Below are 23,322 nucleotides of genomic sequence, written 5' to 3'. Positions count from 1 at the left end.
GAGCTAGTTGAGCAGGTTGACTTCACACATTCCAGCAGTAAAAGTTGGGGCCTTCTCAGAAAATTAGAGGGTGCTGCACATCCTAAATCCAAACGGAGTGCTGTAAACCCTAATAAAATAAGCTTAGTTATACATGAAAACTCCAAGATCCACGTCGCTACACAACAGAAGAAGGACCTTAAAAAACTCATGGCTGAAGCACAGCAGAACAATCAGACATTGTGAGCACAATCTCTGAAGAAGAGTTGATAACTGCAATAAATGACGTCAGATCAAGGAAAGCGGCCGGACCTGGTGGAATCCTACCGGAGTTTCTAAAGAACCTCGGTCCAAGAGCACGCACATGACTCTGCAAATTTTTCTCCGTCATACTTGAGACTGGAAACATCCCAAACAAATGGAAGGAGTCGAAGATAATAGCTATCTTGAAGCCTGGAAAGGACGAGAGAGATCCCAAGAGCTACAGACCTCTCTCTCTCTGCTGTGTGTGATGTACAGACTCCTCTAGAAAATTCTCCTAAAAAGAGTGACCCCCCCCCCCCCCTAATAGATGCAACAAACTCGTGGAAGAATCTGGTTTCAGGGCGAAGATGAGCTACTGCAATGAAGTCCTGGCACTAACCACGTATATTGAACGTGGTTTTCAGAACAAGAAAAAGACCAGTGTAGTATAGATCTCTCAACTGCATACGACACAGTATGGCTTAAAGGATTACTGTACAAGCTTGTTACGGTAGTCAAATGTAAGAAGTCATTAAAGCTCTTTTTTAGTCTGCTATCCACAAGGAAGTACAGAGTACATCTTCACGGAAAAAGAAGCAAAGCCCGAATCCTCAATAATGGACTACCACAAGGCTAGCTCCGTTACTGTTTAATTTGTACATCTCTGATATGCCGGAAGTCAAATCACGGAATTTCGTATATGCCGATGATCTGGCTATTGCTTTGCATGGCGAGTCATTCAAACAATTGGAATCAGACCTAAATTCTGACTTGGAGCAGCTTCATAACTACTATAGGACCTGGCATCTGAACTTTAATGCATCAGAAACAGTAAGTACAGTGATGCGTCTGAATAATAAACAAACAGACAGGAAGCTGCGCTTGAATGTAGCAGGCCAGAATATAAGACATGAAAGAGCACGAATATACCTGGGCGTTAATCTGGACCGTAGCCTAACATTCAAATAACACCTGCAGTACGTCAGCCAAAAACTCAGAGGCAGAGTCAGTATCATCCAGAAACTCTCAGGCTCTACCTGGGGAAGTAATGCTACGACACTTCGCACTTCCTCCTTGGCTCTAGTCTACAGCATTGCAGATTACTGTGGGCCTGTATGGGCCAACAGTTAGCACGTCAGTAAAGTAGAAGTTTACCTAAATGACACCTTGCGAACAATAACTGGAACAGTGAGACCTACCCCAACACCATGGCTCTCTGTGCTGGCAAACACTGAATCTGCCTCACTCCACAGACAATACGCAATCGCCGGCCGCTGTGGCCGAGCGGTTCTAGGTGCTTCAGCCCGGAATCGCGTTGCTGCTACAGTCGCAGGTTCAAATCCGGCCTCGGGCATGGACGTGTGTGATGTCCTTAGGTCAGTTAGGTTTAAGTAGTTCTAAGTCTAGGGGACTGATGGCATCAGATGTTATGTCTCATAGTGCTTAGAGCCATTTGAACGATACACAATCCAAAGAGAAATGCAAAAAAATGCTGCTGATACCGCAGTCCCAATACACGCCGATCTGCATGGCCCGACACTATTAAAGTCAAGAAATCCCTTCTGGAACCACTCCTCGAACAATCGGGGCACCATAGTAGAATCGAAACACCTATGGTTCAAATGGTTCAAATGGCTCTGCGCACTATGGAACTTAACTTCTGAGGTCATCAGTCCACTAGAACTTAGAACTACTTAAATCTAACTAACCAAAGGACATCACACACATCCATGCCCGAGGCAGGATTCGAACCTGCGACCGTAGCGGTCGCGCGGTTTCAGACTGTAGCGCCTAGAACCGCTCAGCCACCCCGGCCGGTGAAACACCTACGGCAACAAGCAAATGTTAACAATGGACACCTCTTTAAGAACCCGGCTGATCGTATTCCTGGCCTCAACATCCCTCAAAGAAGCCGGGTGGCACTAAACAGAATGAGAAATGGTGTCCGAGTGTGCAACAAGCTGATGGCCATGTGGGGCTGCGTGGACGATCCTCACTGTGACTGCGGCGAAATGCAGAAGATGCAGCACATAAACGAGTGTGAAAGTTATGGTTTTCGGGACGGTTCACTAGAGGATCTGCATAGACTCACAGACCGTGCAATTCTTGGCATTGTAAATTGTTTATGTTTAATTGTTAATTTTTTTGACAGATTGCAACATGTATGCACTATAGGTATATGAATACTTTAATATGTATAGCTAAATTTATAATGAATAATGTTTTGTTACATTTGCTTGTTAATTTAAGTTTCCCATGCTGAATGTGTATAGTACTGTATGGTATCTGGCATATCTAAGGCAAAATAAATAAATTGGGATGTGAGTGACTTGACTGGTGTGGTACGGTGTTGCAGGACTTCAACGTGAGCCAGCAGCAGCATGCGGTGCAGCCGCCGCCTCAGCCGCAGCCGCAGCCGCCGCCGCCGGGCGCCGGCGAGTCGTCCGCGGCGGGTGGGCTGCTGCCGCACCAGTCGCGCTCCTACCCCAGCGGCGGCGCCAGGCTCGCCAGGACGCCCTCCGTGTCCTCGCAGGGCAGCCTCGACTCCAGCCTCTCCAGACAGGTACGCTCACGCTCCGGCCACTTACACTGCTGGCCATTCAAACTGCTACACCACGAAGATGACGTGCTACAGACGCGAAATACACTCCTGGAAATTGAAATAAGAACACCGTGAATTCATTGTCCCAGGAAGGGGAAACTTTATTGACACATTCCTGGGGTCAGATACATCACATGATCACACTGACAGAACCACAGGCACATAGACACAGGCAACAGAGCATGCACAATGTCGGCACTAGTACTGTGTATATCCACCTTTCGCAGCAATGCAGGCTGCTATTCTCCCATGGAGACGATCGTAGAGATGTAGTCCTGTGGAACGGCTTGCCATGCCATTTCCACCTGGCACCTCAGTTGGACCAGCGTTCGTGCTGGACGTGCAGACCGCGTGAGACGACGCTTCATCCAGTCCCAAACATGCTCAATGGGGGACAGATCCGGAGATCTTGCTGGCCAGGGTAGTTGACTTACACCTTCTAGAGCACGTTGGGTGGCACGGGATACATGCGGACGTGCATTGTCCTGTTGGAACAGCAAGTTCCCTTGCCGGTCTAGGAATGGTAGAACGATGGGTTCGATGACGGTTTGGATGTACCGTGCACTATTCAGTGTCCCCTCGACGATCACCAGTGGTGTACGGCCAGTGTAGGAGATCGCTCCCCACACCATGATGCCGGGTGTTGGCCCTGTGTGCCTCGGTCGTATGCAGTCCTGATTGTGGCGCTCACCTGCACGGCGCCAAACACGCATACGACCATCATTGGCACCAAGGCAGAAGCGACTCTCATCGCTGAAGACGACACGTCTCCATTCGTCCCTCCATTCACGCCTGTCGCGACACCACTGGAGGCGGGCTGCACGATGTTGGGGCGTGAGCGGAAGACGGCCTAACGGTTTGCGGGACCATAGCCCAGCTTCATGGAGACGGTTGCGAATGGTCTTCGCCGATACCCCAGGAGCAACAATGTCCCTAATTTGCTGGGAAGTGGCGGTGCGGTCCCCTACGGCACTGCGTAGGATCCTACGGTCTTGGCGTGCATCCGTGCGTCGCTGCGGTCCGGTCCCAGGTCGACGGGCACGTGCACCTTCCGCCGACCACTGGCGACAACATCGATGTACTGTGGAGACCTCAGGCCCCACGTGTTGAGCAATTCGGCGGTACGTCCACCCGGCCTCCCGCATGCCCACTATACGCCCTCGCTCAAAGTCCGTCAACTGCACATACGGTTCACGTCCACGCTGTCGCGGCATGCTACCAGTGTTAAAGACTGCGATGGAGCTCCGTATGCCACGGCAAACTGGCTGACACTGACGGCGGCGGTGCACAAATGCTGCGCAGCTAGCGCCATTCGACGGCCAACACCGCGGTTCCTGGTGTGTCCGCTGTGCCGTGCGAGTGATCATTGCTTGTACAGCCCTCTCGCAGTGTCCGGAGCAAGTATGGTGGGTCTGACACACCAGTGTCAATGTGTTCTTTTTTCCATTTCCAGGAGTGTATAACCGACAGGAAGAAGACGCTGTGATATGCAAATGATTAGCTTTTCAGAGCATTCACACAAGGTTGGCGCCGGTGGCGACACCTACTACGTGCTGACATGAGGAAAGTTTCCAAACGATTTCTCATAAACAAACAGCAGTTGACCGGCGTTGCCTGGTGAAACGTTGTTGTGATGCCTCGCATAAGTAGGAGAAATGCGTACCATCGAGTTTCCAACTTTGACAAAGGTCGGATTGTAGCGTATCGCGATGGAGGTTTATCGTATGGCGACATTGCTGCTCGCGTTGCTCGAGATCCAATGACTATTAGCAGAATATGGAATCGGTGGATTCAGGAGGGTAATACGGAACGCCGTGCTGGATCCCAACGGCCTCCTATCACTAGCAGTCGAGATGACAGGCATCTTATCTGCGTGGCTGTAACGGATCGTGCAACCACGTCTCGATCCCTGAGTCAACAGATGGGGACGTTTGCAAGACAACAACCATCTGCACGAAAAGTTCGACGACGTTTGCAGCAGCATGGACTATCAGCTCGGAGGCCGTGGCTGCGGTTACCCTTGACGCTGCATCAATGACAGGAGCGCCTGCTATGGTGTACTCAACGTTGAACCTGGGTGCACGAATGGCAAAACGTCATGTCCTTAGGTTAGATAGGTTTACGCAGTTCTAAGTTCTACGGCACTGATGGCCTCAGATGTTAAGTCCCATAGTGCTCAAAGCTATTTGAACCATTTGTCACATAAAACATTGAAACTTGAAGCTCTCGGCACAGTCCAGACACATCTGTCACAGCCTGTTAGAAGTGTAGGGTTTATAAAGCGTGTCGTCGGATGCATAATGAGGAAAGAGAGAGATTTATCTGACGTTCCAAAAGGGCATGATCATTGGTTTTCGGGACAAGGGCGGAAGCATTTACGAAATGGCTTAGTTTGTAAGAAATGGCTTAGTTTGTAAAGTGCGCTGTCCACAAGTGCGCTGTCTAAGGCCGGCGCCGAGGTAACTGTGCCGCAACACGAGCCACAGGTGACAGGGCTGAAAGACGGCTGCGGATATGTGTACGAGCGATTAGACGTGCAAATATTGAGCAACTCACTGTCCAGGTGAACCGAGGAGCTACCGACAGCGTCTCCTCTACGACCGTTCAATCGAACGTTGCTGCGTACGGGACTCCAAAACAGGCGTCTCGTTCACGCACCCACGCTGACTGCTGTTCTTCGACGGCGAATGTTGGAATCGCATGTCAATACTAGAATTAGAGCAAGAAGTTACCGCAACTGCCTCCACAAACTGCAGTGCCCCCTGCGACCCACTTGCCTTCTCCAGAGCTTCTGTGACTGATCTCGTGTGGTCGCCACTATACCAACACCTTGGCCCAATCGTTTCTTAACAAGATAATTTGAAGCCTTCTTCCCAAGTTAGCTGATCTTGCTGTCTCCTCAAAAATAGCCAATAAGTGAGAAAAAAGTAGTTGAGTGTCACTCGAAGATATGTGACTATCACAGCATGACAGTTATTGATAATTAGGCACTCCTGGCAATATACAATTCCGTTACATTTATTTCAGACGAACTAAAAATCTGATTAAAAATTAGCTTTACAGGTTTTCAGGAACGACTAGCTATTCCAGTCTGCCAATAAAAATAAAGAGGAGGAATTGCCGGACATAACTACAAGTACACCCCAAGGCTTCGCTATCTTCACGAAAGAAGCTGAGAAAGGAAAAGAATTTTTTTTTAGGTGAAATTGCCGAACAGGTTATCAAGGGACTGGCATATCATATCCAGGTGACACATGTTGTTTATTTTAGATTGTCAGTATCGTAGTAAACGACGTTGTCCCCTAAACAAATCTTTTTAGTTTTTTTCCCCTTTATGAGATGTCTTCTAGCAGCACATAGACTGACTTGTTTGCATCCGTTGGTTCTTTCTTTATGCAACTATTCTTTCTCGATACTCTGCACTTGTGCGACAGGTTAAGCTGTCAACGTGCACCTATCTTACGGCTCGGGGCCGTTCGCGACACAGCCACTACCACTACTATTGTCACCTCGCATGCCACATTCCCTGTTCAGGTATGGGTAAAATAAGTTTGTGCGCACCCCAGTGCCATCTGTATGTGTATAAGAAAATAATACTCAGCAGGTTTCTCATGCAGAAATCACTACTGAATGAATGTTCTTTGTGTGGTATCGCCGAGAAATCGCAGTGCCACACTAAAATCGTTACCACAGACATTAGCGAGGCCTCGTTGCAATCTGCGACAACAACTGGAAGCCACTCCTAAAGACCACACCTCCCTCTCAGCATAGCAGCGCCCTCATACTAAGGTCGATATAGTGTCCAGAACGGAAGAGCTCAGCCCAGTTCGTGACCTCATCTGAAGGAGTCAGCATCACAGTGTAGGACCAACGAGTTGTTAAGTCCCTGATGAACTTGTACTTTTGTACCTCGAGAGAATAGTTTGTTAATAAGTGCATGAACTGATGCTTTCACACTCAATGACAGTTCTAAATTAACGAGCAATCCTGTGGCAAAAAGCTGTGTCATAGTCACATAAATATTTTATTCATTTATGTAACAAAGGGACCAAATATTTTATGTGTTCTAGTTTGATCAGACTTCTCCCAGAGCAACTAAAGAACCCACAATAATAACCGAACGAAAGCAGTGCCGCCCTGTAACAACAGATAGCGTGTGAGAAAGTTGTGTTACGCAGGAGCGGCTTCTGAAGTAGTGCCACTGTGCCGCGGCACCACTTGTATTAAAAAAGAAAGAAAGAGAAATGCGAACTGCACATAAAACTTTGTATCGGAGTATATTTTCTGATATGAAGAGGCGCGTTTCACAGCGCACGCTCTCACGGTGGTTTTCTGAAGCTTCAAGCCAACTGCAGATTGGCTCCGTCTGTCCTCATTCGCGCTGAGTGAAAAGCTCGGCCGTTGGTTTCTACACCCTTCTTAATGGCGGAAGTAGAGCCACAGCCAGGCTGACTAAGAGCTTTACGTTCCTTCTGCCGGAGAGCAGCAAAGTGTAGGACCTATAGAAGCACGATCTGCTATCTAGCGATCATGTTAGAATACATCGGGGTGCAGAATTCTTGTAATCCAGTCTTACAATATTTGTGCAATTTAATGCTAATACATTCTAAAACGCTAATTAAAGCTTAATTAAATCGAATGCAGAAATATACATTTAAATATCTTTATACACTACTGGCCATTAAAATTGCTACACCACGAAGATGACGTGATACAGACGGGAAATTTAACCGACGGGAAGAAGACGCTGTGATATGCAAATGATTAGCTTTTCAGAGCATTCACACAAGGTTGGCGCCGGTGGCGACACCTACTACGAGCTGACATGAGGAAAGCTTCCAAACGATTTCTCATACACAAACAGCAGTTGACCGGCGTTGCCTGGTGAAACGTTGTTGTGATGCCTCGAGTCAGGAGGAGAAATGTGTACCATCACGTTTCCGACTTTGATAAAGGTCGGATTGTAGCCTATCGCGATGGAGGTTTATAGTATCGCGACATTGCTGCTCGCGTTGGTAGAGATCGAATGACTATTAGCAGAATATGGAATCGGTGGGTTCAGGAGGGTAATACGGAACGCCGTGCTGGATCCCAACGGCCTCCTATCACTAGCAGTCGAGATGACAGGCATCTTATCCGCATGGCTGTAATGGATCGTGCATCCACGTCTCGATCCTTGAGTCAACAGATGGGGACGCTTCCAAGACAACAACCATCTGCACGAACAGTTCGACGACGTTTGCAGTAGCATGGACTACCAGCTCGGAAACCATGGCTGCGGTTACCCTTGACGCTGCATCACAGACAGGAGCGCCTTGCGATGGTGTACTCAACGACGAACCTGGGCGCACGAATCGCAAAACGTCATTTTTTCGGATGAATACAGTTTCTGTTTACAGCATCATGATGGTAGCATCCGTGTTTGGCGACATCGCGGTGAACGCACATCGGATGCGTGTATTCGTCATCGCCATACTAGCGTATCACCCGGCGTGATGGTATGGGGTGACATTGGTTACACGTCTCAGTCACCTCTTGTTCGCATTGACGGCACTTTCAACAGTGGACGTTACATTTCAGATGTGTTACGACCTGTGGCTCTACCCTTCATTCGATCCCTACGAAACCTTACATTTCAGCAGGATAATTCACGACCGCATGTTGCAGGTCCTGTACGGACCTTTCTGGATACAGAAAATGTTCCGACTGCCGCCCTGGCCAGCACATTCTCCAGATCTCTCACCAAATGAAATCGTCTGGTCAATGGTGGCCGAGCAATTGGCTCGTCACAACACGCCAGTCACTACTCTTGATGAACTGTGGTATCGTGTTGAAGCTGCATGGGCAGCTGTACCTGTACACGCCATCCAAACTCTGTTTGACTCAATGCTCAGGCGTATCAAGGCCGTTATTACGGCCAGAAGTGGTTGTTCTGGGTACTGATTTCTCAGGATCTATGCACCCAAATTGCGTGAAAATGTAATCACATGTCAGTTCCAGTATAGTATATTTGTCCAATGAATACCCGTTTATCATCTGCATTTCTTCTTGGTGTAGCAATTTTAATGGCCAGAAGTGTAAATAGCTATGTGTAATTTAAACATAGTTATGCCCTTAGATTTTGAAACTAAGAGGAATTATTTCAATATTGGCATATCCCACAACAACAGGCTACTGCTACAGAACAAAAAAGACTAAAGTACTCACCACATGTTGAGCATCTGTTTTTCAATCAAAGATGTAGTATTTCTGTTTATACTCGTTGCGTTCGTGTAATACTGTTCTGTACAAACACGTTGAAGTTATTGCGAGGTCAGGTAATTAACCATATATAGCTGTCTGCACAGTGTCATCTGTAAGGTTCAAAAATGGTTCAAATGGCTCTGAGTACTGCGGGACTTAACTTCTGAGGTCATCAGTCCCCTAGAACTTAGAACTACTTAAACCTAACTAACCTGAGGACATCACACACATCCATGCCCGAGGCAGGATTCGAACCTGCGACCGTAGCGGTCGCGCGGCTCCAGACTGTAGCACCTAGAATCGCTCGGCCACTCTGGCCGGCCATCTGTAAGGGAAAATTCAGTTGACTGTGAAAATAGCAAACATGAACAAAGTGAATGAGTTATTAAAAACGCCCTTTAGCGACAGGACTCCCAGATAAAAAACACTAGGTAGGCCACTCCCTAATCTGAATCTGTAGCAGCAAACAAAAAATCGATGCTGTAAGTTCAATCCAAAAATTTAACAAAATAAGAAATGAATTTGTCGTTGTGAAGAAAACAATGCTGTTTTTTGTTTTCCTTGTGTATAATTGGGGGAGATGTTCATAGGTGTAAGACCGGAATAGCCGATATTGAGCATATATGCTCTAAAATGAAAGTGCAGGAAATGTCAAAGCGACACATCAATAATGTGCTTAGTCTTTCATTTCTAGGCAAAACCAACATTCAGCAGAAATTTGGTTAGCAATAGAGACAATCAATTGACAGCCACAACAAACGTATAGAAAAGAACAGATATATACTGAATTTAATTGTAAACTGTATTCCATGCTGTAGTATTTTGGAACTTGCTCTCAGGGGCCTCTCAAAATAAGGGGGTTTTTCTCGAGCTAATTCAGTTCAGTGCGGAACTGGATAAAGATCTTAAAGTTCATCTCATTCAAGAATCAGTGTTCAAAGGAATTTCTAAGACTGTTTGGAACGAACTACTGCAATGCGCGTTAGAAGTGTAATATGATGAAGTTCGTAAAGAAATAAAACGTGGCGATTATGTTGTAGTAATCGCGGATGAAAGCACAGATGTACCGTGCGAATTTCAGTTGGTTATTGTTTGCGTTATGTTGTTGACGGAAAACCTGTTGAAAGATTTGGAACTTTGTTAATGCAGAAAGTCAGAATGCTCATACTATAGCTGAATTATGAACCATTAATTGGCGATGATTGAGCAAATCTAATAGCTCAGAGTTCCAATGGTACAAACGTTATGAGTAGCAAGTCTAACGGGGTTCAGAAATTAATTAAAGACAAATATCCAGATGCAAACTACATCCATTGTTCTGCATCACTTCAACTTTATGTCTACGGCAGCCTCTGTTAACCACAAAGCCCACATCTTTTTTGTGCACCTTTCAGGTAATTCTTCTTTCTTTTTTAACTCGCCGGAGAGATCAAAAGTGTTGCATAGCATTATTCAAAAAAGCTTGCCCCGTGGGTGAGACGAGATGGAATTACCATTCGCGAGTAGTAAAAGATGTTTCCGAAAACAGGGAAAAATCTTATTAGTGTTATATGAGTCACTGGAACAAGTGAGAACATAAAACAATCTTCTACTATTGAGAAAGATGGTTCATACAAACAAAGACTGCAAGATAACGAATTCATTTTCTGGCCATCATTTTTCTATAAGATAATTCCTCATGCAGACGTACTTTTTAATCAGCTTCAGAAGAAGGGAACCGAACCGACCACAGCAACGCAAGACAACCAGAACTTTGAAGCGGTAATGCAAAACATCAGAGATGACATTGACTCCAGCCTTAATGAGATCAGTTTCGAAAATAATAAAACGATGCCTGCCAAGAAGCCACGGATTCTTGATGTGCATAAAAAAGGGGATGCTTTGGAAGTCTGCGATGCAGTCCTTTCTGAAATAATATTACGTTTTCAGTTCACTGGACACCTAATTGCAGCCAACTTATTTGATGTAAATCAGTTTGAGATATACATCACAGATTTTTCGGACAAATACCTTGAAATTAAAGACACATATCCATTTCTATAAAAAAGAAAGTTGAAGGGCGAGTTTCAAGTCTTCTGAGCTAGGTTTAAGTTGAGATCAGTTTCTGGAGCAGTTCCGTTTCTTTCGCTGATTCTGGGGGCTGAACTTCGTGACACATTTGACGAGACTGTTAAAGTTTTGAAACTGCTAATCACGACGCCTATCTCGACATCAGAAGCTGAGCGGTGCTTTTCAGAGCTCAAGAGAATCAAAACGTTCCTACGAAGCATAATGAAAGAAGAATGACTGAGTGCTTTATGGATGCTATCGTGTGAAAAGTCATTCGTGTTTGAAATTGAACATTTAATCTGAGATGACAGATCCATTTGCGAACAAGAAGGAGCAACGAATCGATTTGCAATATCGTCCCTACTAATTATTTTGAAGCTGTCGCCCCAAAGTCAAGAATTTGCTGCTTCTGGTGAGTACAATGCTTTTAGTTTTAAATTTGCTTCGCAAAATCCAGATTCGAATAATTTGTGCATGCTCTATTATTTCTCGTTCTGGCACTCATGTTGTAGCGGACACTTTTCTGGCAGTCGGCCGCGAACTTAAACCAAACGAAGAGTTCTGGGTGTAGGGAAGGGAAGACCGGCGTGAGGGGACAAGCGCCACGCCTCCCTCTCACAGGGCTGGGAGTGATATCGCATTTAATACAACAAAAAACCCGTTCAAAGTTGCAAATTTCACTTTTTTATTCACTCGATGACTAGTTTCGGCCCAGACCCATTTTCAGATCATCGTAACATAGGCAAAAATGGTATTTCCGCAGATGTGAAAACCGTGTCTAAAATGTGCAACGAACAGTTACACCGCTTACAGATAACTGTTAGTATGCGTTGTAACGAACAGTTACAACGCATACTAACAGTTATCTGTAAGCGCTGTAACTGTTCGTTGCACATTTTTGACACGGTTTTCACATCTTCGGAAATATCATTTTTTACTACATTACGATAATTTCAAAATGGGTCTCGGTCCGAAACCGATCATCGAGTGAATACAAAAATAAAATTTGCAGCTTTGGACTGGTTTCTCGTTGGGTACAACAGAAGTTGCTGACCCACAGTTACTCCAGCATGCTGGAAGGTCGTGGTGTCGCATTGTCTTTTCAGGCGAGTTTCGACTCTGTTTACAGCATCACGACAGATGTACACCGATGAGTCAAGACATTATGACCATTTGCTTAATAGCTTGTTTGTCGACCTTTGGAACGAAGTACATCACTGATTCTGCGTATCAAGAATTCGACAGTTTGTTGGTAGGTCTGCGGAGGTATGTGGCATTAGATGTCTACTCACAGGTCATGTAATTCGCGTAAATAACAAGCCGCTGATTTACGTACGCAGCGATGGCGCCCGACAGCGACCCATATAGGTTCCATAGGATTTGCATCAAACGAATTTCGTCCCCGAGACATCAACGTGATTTCAATATAATTGTCCTCAAATCACTGAAGTACGGACAATTATACTGCTGAAAGATGACATCGCTGTCGGGGAAGACATCACGCATGAAGTGATACAGTGTGTCTTCGGTTTCTACCACATGTCCCATGCAAGGGTAGGAGAATATCTCCCACAGCATAATACTGCTCCCACAAACGTGCACGTTTCGAGCCGCCATTAACCTCGATACCGGCGTTTGTGGAGGCAACGATCGACCTATTATGACAAAAATATGATTCATCAGAAGAGCCAACACGTTTCCATTACTATACGGTCGAATCCCGATGTTCCCGTCTCCGCTGCAGTCGTAACTGATGATGTCGCAGGGTCAACATGTGAACACGTAGGTGTGGTCTGCAATGGAGCTCCGGCCGGCCGCAGTGGTCGAGCGGTTCTAGGCGCTTCAGTCTGGAACCGCGCGACCGCTACGGTCGCAGGTTCGAATCCTGCCTCGGGCATGGAGTATGTGATGTCCTTAGAAGGTTAGTTAGGTTTAAGTAGTCCTAAGTTCTAGGGGACTGATGATCTCAGAAGTTGTCCCATAGTGTCCAGAGCCATTTTGAACCAGGACGCCCATCATGCATGGCAGTTAGATGTCAGGGCCTGGGAAACTGTTTCTTGTCCCTACCCTGTAGGCTGCCGTGCAAATCAGGCTGATTTGGGAAGCTGATAATGTTCCCACACTTGCCTGTCATGTAGGGCACCTATATGGTAGGGTCTGGAGAAAAACAAAGTGTTGTTCGTATCGCCACTCGTTCGTATTGGAGCTGGGAATATGTAAATACTACATGTTGATACTCATGATACCTGTTGTTCCTGTGCCAAATTTGGTTGAAATCGATCCAGGGTTTGGTGGAAGATCCCAGACATACACAAATACACTCCACATTATACACGGTGAATAAAACATCCTGTCCTCCTCATCCAGATTTAAGACAAAAGTTTATCTTACAAAATCAGATCGTGTTCATTTTGAAAAACTTGTATGAAGACGAGGAGTGCCAATACTGGCACATCATGCAATACGTTGGAAAGTACAGAAGAATGCGTATCATACCATACTACAATACCAGCAATTGTAGAACAATGAGTAGACTGCTGGGACGCCGAACCCACATCCACAATGGATGTATGGTTCGGATTCTCGTCTGAGGTCATCGGTCTCTAGGCTTACACATTACTTAATCTAACTTAAACTAACTTACACTAAGGACGACTCACACAACCATGGCCAAGGGAGGACTTGAGTCTCTGATAGGGGGAGCCGCTCGAACCTTGGCAAGGTGGCCTAAGACCGCGCGGTTACCCCGCACGGCTCCTTTTTAACACTCGATTCCCTAGTTTACAAGCATTATTTCATTTTGGCACATGATAATAGCCTATCATATGAGAGTGGGATCCATTAAACAGCCTCATGTACCTTATAACCGTGCAGTGTACAACCATAACTGGCCCTGTCAAGTTCCTGTAGGGCAGCTCCCTGATAGAGAACACAACCGGTTAATGTGTCCATATGCTTTTGGTGCTGCGTACACCCAATAACCAAGCTGTTGCTGCTGGCCATGCGTATCCTGCACAGTATCCTCAAAGGCACCATCCCAATAAGAACGTTTTCATCGCCTGGAGCAACATCATAGGGAAACCAGTAATCTTCGTCCACAAGTAATGGACAGAGGTCGTCTAAGGGCTAGATGTACTCCACAAACAGAGGACATAATTCTTGAAACCGTTCCCAAATCACTTCAGCAAAGTATTCATGATATTGCAAGGCAGTTCCAGATATCTCAAAGACTGGTTGATGAAATGTTGCACATTGAAGAATTGCATCCAAATCGTTACACATCCGCTCCATACCAGGAGCCAGAAGACCACATTCAAAGATTTCAGTTTTGTGAAAGGCTTTTGCACCAGAGGAAGATAAAGAATATTTTATAAATAACGTGATATGAACTGAGGTATTTAACGTCATTCATTAAGGTACTTTCAAATTCCACAACAGCCATTACTGTTCGAAGCAGAAGCCACATGTCACCCGTGATACGCTTCAGCATAAACCTTCCTGCTGGAATCATGAGATGAGTGCTTTTGGACCGTTACCTACCGCTGGGAAAGTTGAATGCGCTCCTGTATCATACGTTTGTTTTCAATACTTTGCCTCATGCATTAGAAAACGTTCCACTTGGCGTTCAGCGACTGCTACGGTTGATAACTCAAAACAAGGATTGGGATAAGTTTAACGAAAAACACATGGAATGTGGACCCACATATTTTTTAGCTTGTTTCTTCATGGAATACACTTTACTGGTTAACAACAACCATTACGATTACAAATTAAACACCTTGTCAAAAGAATAACAAAGCTCACAATAATTTTTAAAACTTGAACAGGATCAATTCACTAGTAACAAACTTTAACACTTTATACCAATAAGAACAGGGCTTGAAGCCAGAAATACATAGTCCCCAAATACAAGTCAGAAGTCATACCAATTAGGTGTGGATGCAAGCGAGTTCAGAAAACTGAGTTTTACCAGTAAAATGAATTACAGATGACTAAATGTACTAACAATTCCCAAGAGTGGATCACCTTAAACAAACAGACAATGCCCACCCAAGATACAGAAAGGATAACAAGTCGCACCACTGAGTGTGGTTATTGCAAATCCCTTAAAATCTATAAGCCTTAATAAAATCCCTTAAGCAATAAAATACACAATCCCCCAAAACACAAGCAAAGCTGGGAAGGCATACAATGCGAATGTGACTCCCAACAGGTACACACCAGCAGAAACATTGGCAATAAACATTAAATAAATAAACTATTCCCCAAGATACAAAACAAGCTGGCAAATACAGCAGGCAGCTATCACAGCCAACAGACAACAAGGAGACAAGTTTTACAATGAGTAGAGTTAGCTAATGACTGTGGTAAAAAGCAAAAACAAATGGTTCAAATGGCTCTGAGCACTGCGGGACTTACCTGCTGAGGTCATCAGTCCCCTAGAACTTAGCCGGCCGGAATGGCCGTGCGGTTCTGGGCGCTACAGTCTGGAGCCGAGCGACCGCTACGGTCGCAGGTTCGCATCCTGCCTCGGGCATGGATTTGTGTGATGTCCTTAGGTTAGTTAGGTTTAATTAGTTGTAAGTTCTAGGCGACTGATGACCTCAGAAGTTAAGTTGCATAGTGCTCAGAGCCATTTGAACCATTTTGAACCCCTAGAACTTAGAACTACTTAAACCTAACTAACCTAAGGACATCACACACATCCATGCCCGAAGCAGGATTCGAACATGCGGCCGTAGCGGTCGCGCGGTTCCAGACTGAAGCGCCTAGAACCGCTCGGCCACACCGGGCGGCTAAAAAGCAAAAACCAACAGTTTATACCCATAAGTAAAAGGCTTTAAAATTTAAGATGCAGTAAGGGGACAAGATTTAAATGGGTAGTTAAAGAGCAGATAATAGTGACGAGGGCGCCCGCATCTCGTGGTCGTGCAGTAGCGTTCTCGCTTCCCACGCCCGGGTTCCCGGGTTCGATTCCCGGCGAGGTCAGGGATTTTCTCTGCCTCGTGATGGCTGGGTGTTGTGTGCTGTCCTTAGGTTAGTTAGGTTTAAGTAGTTCTAAGTTCTAGGGGACTGATGACCATAGATGTTAAGTCCCATAGCGCTCACAGCCATTTGACTTGAATAGTGACGAGGAACTTCGGGCCTGCAGAACATGCTTCAAATGTTATGCACTTGCTGAATTCACAATATTGAATAGATCAATGGTTCCGGATTAATTGACGGCACTCCGTCACGGCACGTATCAAACGATGAAATTTACTTGAGGCAAGACGAGGTTGCTGGTACAGGCGGCAGACTGCGGGCCAACATAGACGTGCGTCGACGGAAGTGTCGCCGCAGCAGAAAGAAAACATATCTCCTCCGGGCCAGGAAAACAGGAACTCGTCGTCCGCTGCCAAAACTACCCAGCCAATACACATCAAAAGGGAACAGTAATCAGATTTGTTTGTGTCAGGAACGAAACAAAGTGGTCATTTACGTCTGTAAGAAGTGCATGATATGTATTAATGTTTAAATGAAGGTATAGTAACAGAAAGAAATGCGCAAGGTACCATATCGTGGAGATGTAAATTGGATACAATTTGATGCTTTAACGGGAGAAAATAAAATTTTGGCGTAAACTCGGCTCGAACATCCGTTCCCCACGGTACTGCCGTGTCTCACTGAGTTGGTGGGACAGCTCCAACACATAGCAGAGACCGTGCCACCTGTTCTTCGCCAACCTGCACGCAGTTACAGCGTTGCCAGAGCCTCTTTTTTAAATCTGTTCAACCTACTGGCTGGACTAAGTTTTGCTACATATATTTTCGTCTTGAACTGGAATGAGGAATCGCATACCAACCGCCAAATACGGCAATTTTTTTGATCTTTTTCTTTTCACCTCGTATATTGTCAGATAACACGTATAAATTGTCAGATGTCAGGCCAGCCGGAGTGGCAGAGCGGTTCTAGCCGCTACAGTCTGGAATCGCGCGATCGCTACGGTCGCAGGTTCGAATCCTGCCTCGGGCATGGATGTGTGTGATGTCCTTAGGTTCGTTAGGTTTAAGTAGTTCTAAGTTCTAGGGGACTGATGACCACAGTAGTTAAGTCCTATACTCCTCAGAGCCATTTTGTCAGATGCCAAGAAAAATACTCGAAGCACAGACCAGCCACTCTTGCGTCATGTCACGGGCATGCAACTGTATAAATACGCTAGATAGCACCCGTGTCCCAGTGTCATTCGAACAGCAGACGTAGTTTGTTGTCTTCCAGGTCTGTCTTTTCTTCTGAGTTGCTGTACGTTGAACGTTACGCCTTTTCACGTACAACAGCTTCGCTTTCCGCTCCTAGGAGTGGTTGGCAGAGAGTTTTAAACATTGTCGGCGTTGGAACACGCAGGCTATGGGCGTGAGACGAGGCGAGGCGAGGTTAGGCAGGCGCACCGGCGGCGTCCTTCCGGCGGCCGGCCTGCTGGCGCTGTGCTGCCGGTGGTGGCGGCGGCGATCGATGGAGGGGGCGGCGCGGCCCGCTATACGGTATAGCCTCCTTCCGGTGCGCGCTCACGACCTGCACTCACGCGATGGTCCGCAGCACACAGGCTCGGCACAGAGAATCGTCAGCCTTCACAACCCTATGGCAGCTCGTGCACGACCTCCCCTGTGCATTCTACATACATCAAAAATGTTTTGCATCACTTCGGTTCAGAGAGTACCGGAACTATAGAGAAAATTGGAATTGAGATCAACATCAACTACATTTCTGCTTTTGTTATTACTCATGAAAACCACACACTGCATGTTGTACCACCATACAGCGAGACCTTCAGAGGTGGTGGTCCAGATTGCTCTATACATCGGTACATCTAATACCCAATAGCACGTCCTCTTGCATTGATGCATGCCTGTATTCGTCCTGGCATACAATTCACAAGTTTATCAAGGCACTGTTGGTCCAGATTGTCCCACTCCTCAACGGCGATTCGGCGTAGATCCCTCAGAGTGGTTGGTGGGTCACGTCGTCCATAAACAGCCCTTTTCAACCTATCGCAGGCATGTTCGATAGGATTCATGTCTGGACAACATGCTCGCCACTCTAGTAGAGCGATGTCGGTACCCTGAAGGAAGTCATTCACAAGATGTTTTCGATAGGCGCACGAATTGTCGTCCATGAACACGGATGCCGGCCGGGGTGGCCGAGCGGTTCTAGGCGCTTCAGTCTGGAACCGCGCCATCGCTACGGTCGCAGGTTCGAATCCTGCCACTGGCATGGATGTGTGTGATGTCCTTAGGTTAGTTAAGTTTAAGTAGTTAAAAGTTCTAGGCGACTGATGACCTCAGATGTTAAGTCCCATAGTGCTCAGAGCCACTTGAACCATTTTTGCCTCGCCAATATGCTGCCGATATGGTAGCACTATCGGTCGGAGAATAGCATTCACGTATCGTACAGCCGTTACAGCACCTTCCATGACCACCAGCGGCGTACGTCGGCCCCACATTTCACCCCAAAACAGCAGGGAACCGCCACCTTGCTGCACTCGCTGGACAGTGTGTCTAAGGCGTTCAGCCTGACCGGGTTACCTCCAAACACGTATCTGGCGATTGTCTGGTTGAAGGCATATGCGACACTCATCGGTGAAGTGAACGTGATGCCAGCCCTCAGCGGTCCATTCTGCGTGTTGTTGGGCCCATCTGTACCGCGCTGGCCGGCCGCGGTGGTCTAGCGGTTCTAGGCACGCAGTCCGGAACCGCGCGACTGCTACGGTCGCAGGTTCGAATCCTGCCTCGGGCATGGATGTGTGTGATGTCCTTAGGTTAGTTAGGTTTAAGTAGTTCTAAGTTCTAGGGGACTGGTGACCACAGATGTTAAGTCCCATAGTGCTCGGAGCCATTTGAACCATTTTTTTTTTTTTTTTTTTTTTTTTTTGTACCGCGCTGCGTGGTGTCATGTTTCGCAAAGACGGACCTCGCCAAGGACTTCGGGAGTGAAGTTGCGCATCATGCAGCCTACTGCACACAGTTTGAGTCGTAACAAGACGTCCTGTGGCTCCACGAAAAACATTATTCAACATGATGGCATTGCTGCCAGGATTCCTCCCAGCCATAATCGTTATGTAGCGGTCATCCACTGCAATAGTAGCCCTTGGACGGCCTGAGCGAGGCATGTCATCGACATTTATGTCTCTCTGTATCTCCTCCATGTCCGAACAACATCGCATTGGTTTACACCGAGACTCCTGGACACTTCCGTTGTTGAGAGCCCTTCCTGGGACAAAGTAACAATGCGGACGCGATCGAACCGCGGTATTCACTCTCTAGGCATGGTTGAACTACAGACAACACGAGCTGTGTACCTCCTTCCTGGTGGAATGACTGGAAATGATCTGCTGTCGGACCCCCTCCGTCTAATAGGCGCTGGTCACGCATGGTTGTTTACATCTGTGGGGGAGTTTAGTGATATCTCTGAACAGTCATAGTGACTGTGTCTGTGATACAATATCCACGGTCAACGTCTGTCTTCAGGAGTTCTGGAAACCGGGGTGACGCAAAAAATTTTTTGGTGTGTGTATTATTTGTTCCACGCAGCCCCTGCGTTAGCTAGAATAACAAATTGCATTGCACGCAAACGGTCGAATAAGATGTTCAGAGCCTAATCCGCTTTCTACTGATCAGGCACTTTCAACAGTTCATGAAAACTTCTTGGTCTAAGGATACAGCCATTTGTACCAGACACATCGAATATACAAGAGGCAGCAGATGAAACTTTAGGTACGAAGAGAGTTCCGTGGTAGGAGGCAGTACTACATACAGAACCCTATGGTTTAAGCAAGATCTTCGAGAATCAGCTATTCAGAAGGAGAAACCATTGCTAAAATATACATCCAGGCAAAGTCGAGAGTGTAATACGGAGTATAACGTTATTCGTAATAGAGTGACTTCGGATATTCCAAAAATAAAAGGTTGTCTTCGCCAAATAAGCAGTATGGCTGCCGAGAGAAGCTCTGCACGAATGTGGTAACTTCAGGATAGCAGAACGACTCATCAACACCATCAAGTATGCAGATGACCTGGTAGAGCTCACTAAGAATCAAAGACAAATGCAAGACATGATGAAACAGTCGGTAGAAACTGGAAGGAAATACGACATGGACATCAACATCGAGAAATCAGAAGTGATGCGGATATCAAAACGGGAGAAACCTTTGAAGATAAATGTCGAAAATCGAGAACTGATGAATGTGTTGCGGTTCAAGTATTTGGGAAGCTTGTTGACAAAGGATACTCAGTGCTCACATTAAACTCGAGCAAGAATCGCCATAGTCAAAGCCGCATTCAACAAGAGGACTCTGGTGACCAGCAAGATAAGCTTGGAATTAGAAATGATACATCTGGAGTATTGCACTGTACGAAGCAGAGAGATGGACCATGAGAAAAATGGAGAAAAAATACATGTACATGATAATTCTGCAAACCACTCTTAAATGCCTGGCAGAGGGTTCATCGAACCACCTACCGGATAATTCTCCGTTATTCCAATCTCGAACAGCGCGTGGAAAAAACGAACACCTATATCTTTCCATGTGAGCACTTATTTCCCTCATTTTATTATGATGATCGTTTCTCCATATGTTGATCGGCGTCAACAAAATATTTTCGCATTCGGAAGAGAATGTTGGTGACTGAAATTTCGTGAGAAGATTCCGCCGCGACGAAAAAAGCCTTTGCTTTACTGATGTCCACCCAAATCCTGTATTATGACAGTGACACTCTCTCTCCTATTTCTCGATAATACAAAACGTGCTACTCCTCTTTGAGATTTCTCGATGTACTCCATTAATCCTATCTAGTAAGGATCACAGACCGCGTAGCGGTACTCCGAAAGAGAACGGACAAGCTTAGTATAGGCAGTCTCTTTAGTAGATGTGTAGCATTATCTAAGTCTTCTGCCAATAAAAAGCAGTCTTTAGTTTGCGTGCCCAACAACATTTTCTGTGTGTGCTTTCCAATTTAATTTGTTCGCAGTTGTAACTCCTAGGTATTTAGTTGAATTTACGGCCTTTAGATTTGACTGGTTTATCGTGTAACCGAAGTTTAACGGATTCCTTTTAGCACTCATTAGCATGACCTCACACTCTTCATTATTTAGGGTCAATTGCCAGCTTTAATACCATACAGATATCTTTTCTAAATCGTTTCTCAGTTTGATTTTATTTTCTGGTGACTTTGCTAGACGATAAGCGACAGCATCATCTGCAAACAACCTTTGACGGCTGCTCAGATTGTCCCCTAAATCATTTATATAGATAAGAAACACTAGAGAGTCTATAACATTTCCTTAGGGAACTCAAGAAATCATTTGTTTTACTCGACGGCTTCCGTCAGTTACTACGAATTGTGACCTCTCAGACAGGAAATCACGAATCCAGTCACATAACTGGGACGATATTCCATAATTACGAAATTTCACTACAATCCGCAAGGGTGGTATAGTGGCAAATGCCTTCTGTAAATCAAGAAACGCGGAATCAATTTGAAATCCTTTGTCGATAGCACTCTATACTTCGTGTAAGTAGAGAGCTAGTTGTGTTTCGCAATAACAGTGTTTTCTAAACCCGTATTCCTGCTGCATATCTATGTTAATGGTATGGGCCTGTAATTTAGTGGATTACTCCTATTGCCTTTCTTGAATATTGGTGTGACCTGCGGAAGTTTCCAGTCTATGGGTACGAATATTTTGTCGAGCGAGCGGTTGTATATAACTGTTAAGTGTGTAGCTATTTCGATCAGCATACTCTGAAAGGAATCTAATTGGTATACAATCTGGACCGGAGGACATGCTTTTATTATTAAGTGAATTAAGTTGCTTCACTACGTAAAGGATATCTACTTCGAAGTTACTCATGTTGGCAACTGTTCTTGATTCGAATTCTGGAATGTTTACTTCATCTTCTTCTTGAAGTAATTTCGGAAGGCTGTATTTAGTAACTCTGCTTTGGTAGCACTGTCTTCGATAGTTTTTCCATTGGTATCGCACAGAGAAGGCATTGATTGTATCTTGCCGATAGCATACTTCAGATACGACCAGAATCTCTTTGGATTTTTCGCCAGGTTTCGAGACACAGTTACGATGTGGAAACTGTTAAAGCATTTCGCATTGAATTCCGCACTAAAATTTGAGCTTCTGTAAAACATCGCCAATCTTGGAGACTTTGCGTTAGTTTAAATTTGCCATACTTTTTTTCATTGTTTCTGCAACAGTGTTCAGACCCGTTTTGTGTACCAAGTCTGATCAGCTCCGGCGTTTGTTAATTTATTTGGTATAAATCTCTCAATTGGGCCAACGGCCTTGCCGCAGTGTTAACACCTGTTCGCGTCAGATCACCGAAGGTAAGCGCTGTCGGGCTGGGCTAGCACTTGGATGGATGACCATCCGGTCTGCCGATCGCTGTTGGCAAACGGGGTGCACTCAGCCCTTGTGGGGCAAACTGAGGAGCTACTTGATTGAGAAGTAGCGGCTCCAGTCTCGGAAACTGATATACGGCCTGGAGAGCGGTTCAAATGGCTCTGAGCACTATGGGACTTAACTGCTAAGGTCATCAGTCCCCTATAACTTAGAACTACTTAAACCTAACTAACCTAAGGACAACACACACATCCATTCCCGAGGCAGGATTCGAACCTACGACCGTAGCGGTCACGCGGCTCCAGACTGAAGCGCCTAGAACCACTCGGCCACTCCGGCCGGCTCGGGAGAGCGGTGTGCTGACCACATGCCCCTCCATATCCGCGTCCAGTGACGCCTGTGGTCTGAGGATGGCACGGCGGCCGGTCGGTACCTTTGGGCCTTCATGGCCTGTTCGGGAGGTTTTTAGTTTTAGTTTATAAATCTCTTAATTTCTGTCGATACTATTTCTTTGAATTCAAGTCACATCTGGCCTACACTTCCACTGTTAATTTGTAAGGAGGTGATATTATCTCTCGGGAAGGCGTCAAGTGAATTTTTAACTGTTTTTGTGAACAGGTATGTTTTCCGTCTATTTTTGGAGGATTTGGGGTTACAATATTCAACTTCGCTATGACAATCCTGTGTTCAGTAATCCTTGTGTCCGTTTTGATGCTCGTTATTGACTCAGGATTATTTGTTGCTAAGAGGTCTAGTGGGTTTTCACAACCGTTTACTATTCGCGTGGACAATTAAACGAACTCCTCAAAACAATTTTCAGA

General features: G+C 45.8%; 1 protein-coding gene across 1 annotated transcript in view; it reads left to right on the top strand.

The window, feature by feature from the left end:
• Window positions 1-2,153: 2,153 nt before the first annotated feature.
• The window catches only part of LOC124606191 (synaptotagmin-5), a 241,677-nt gene continuing 220,508 nt past the window's right edge, over window positions 2,154-23,322 (top strand). Inside the window, exons 1-2 of the mRNA XM_047138159.1 lie at window positions 2,154-2,336; window positions 2,639-2,785. Of these exons, the coding sequence (XP_046994115.1) occupies window positions 2,154-2,336; window positions 2,639-2,785 (330 nt within the window). The remainder of the gene's footprint in view (window positions 2,337-2,638; window positions 2,786-23,322) is intronic.

Source organism: Schistocerca americana, chromosome 3, assembly GCF_021461395.2.
Source record: "Schistocerca americana isolate TAMUIC-IGC-003095 chromosome 3, iqSchAmer2.1, whole genome shotgun sequence".
Taxonomy (NCBI): Eukaryota; Metazoa; Arthropoda; class Insecta; order Orthoptera; family Acrididae; genus Schistocerca; species Schistocerca americana.
Note: the sequence above shows the minus strand (reverse complement) of the source record. Positions and strands in the feature narration are given on the sequence as shown.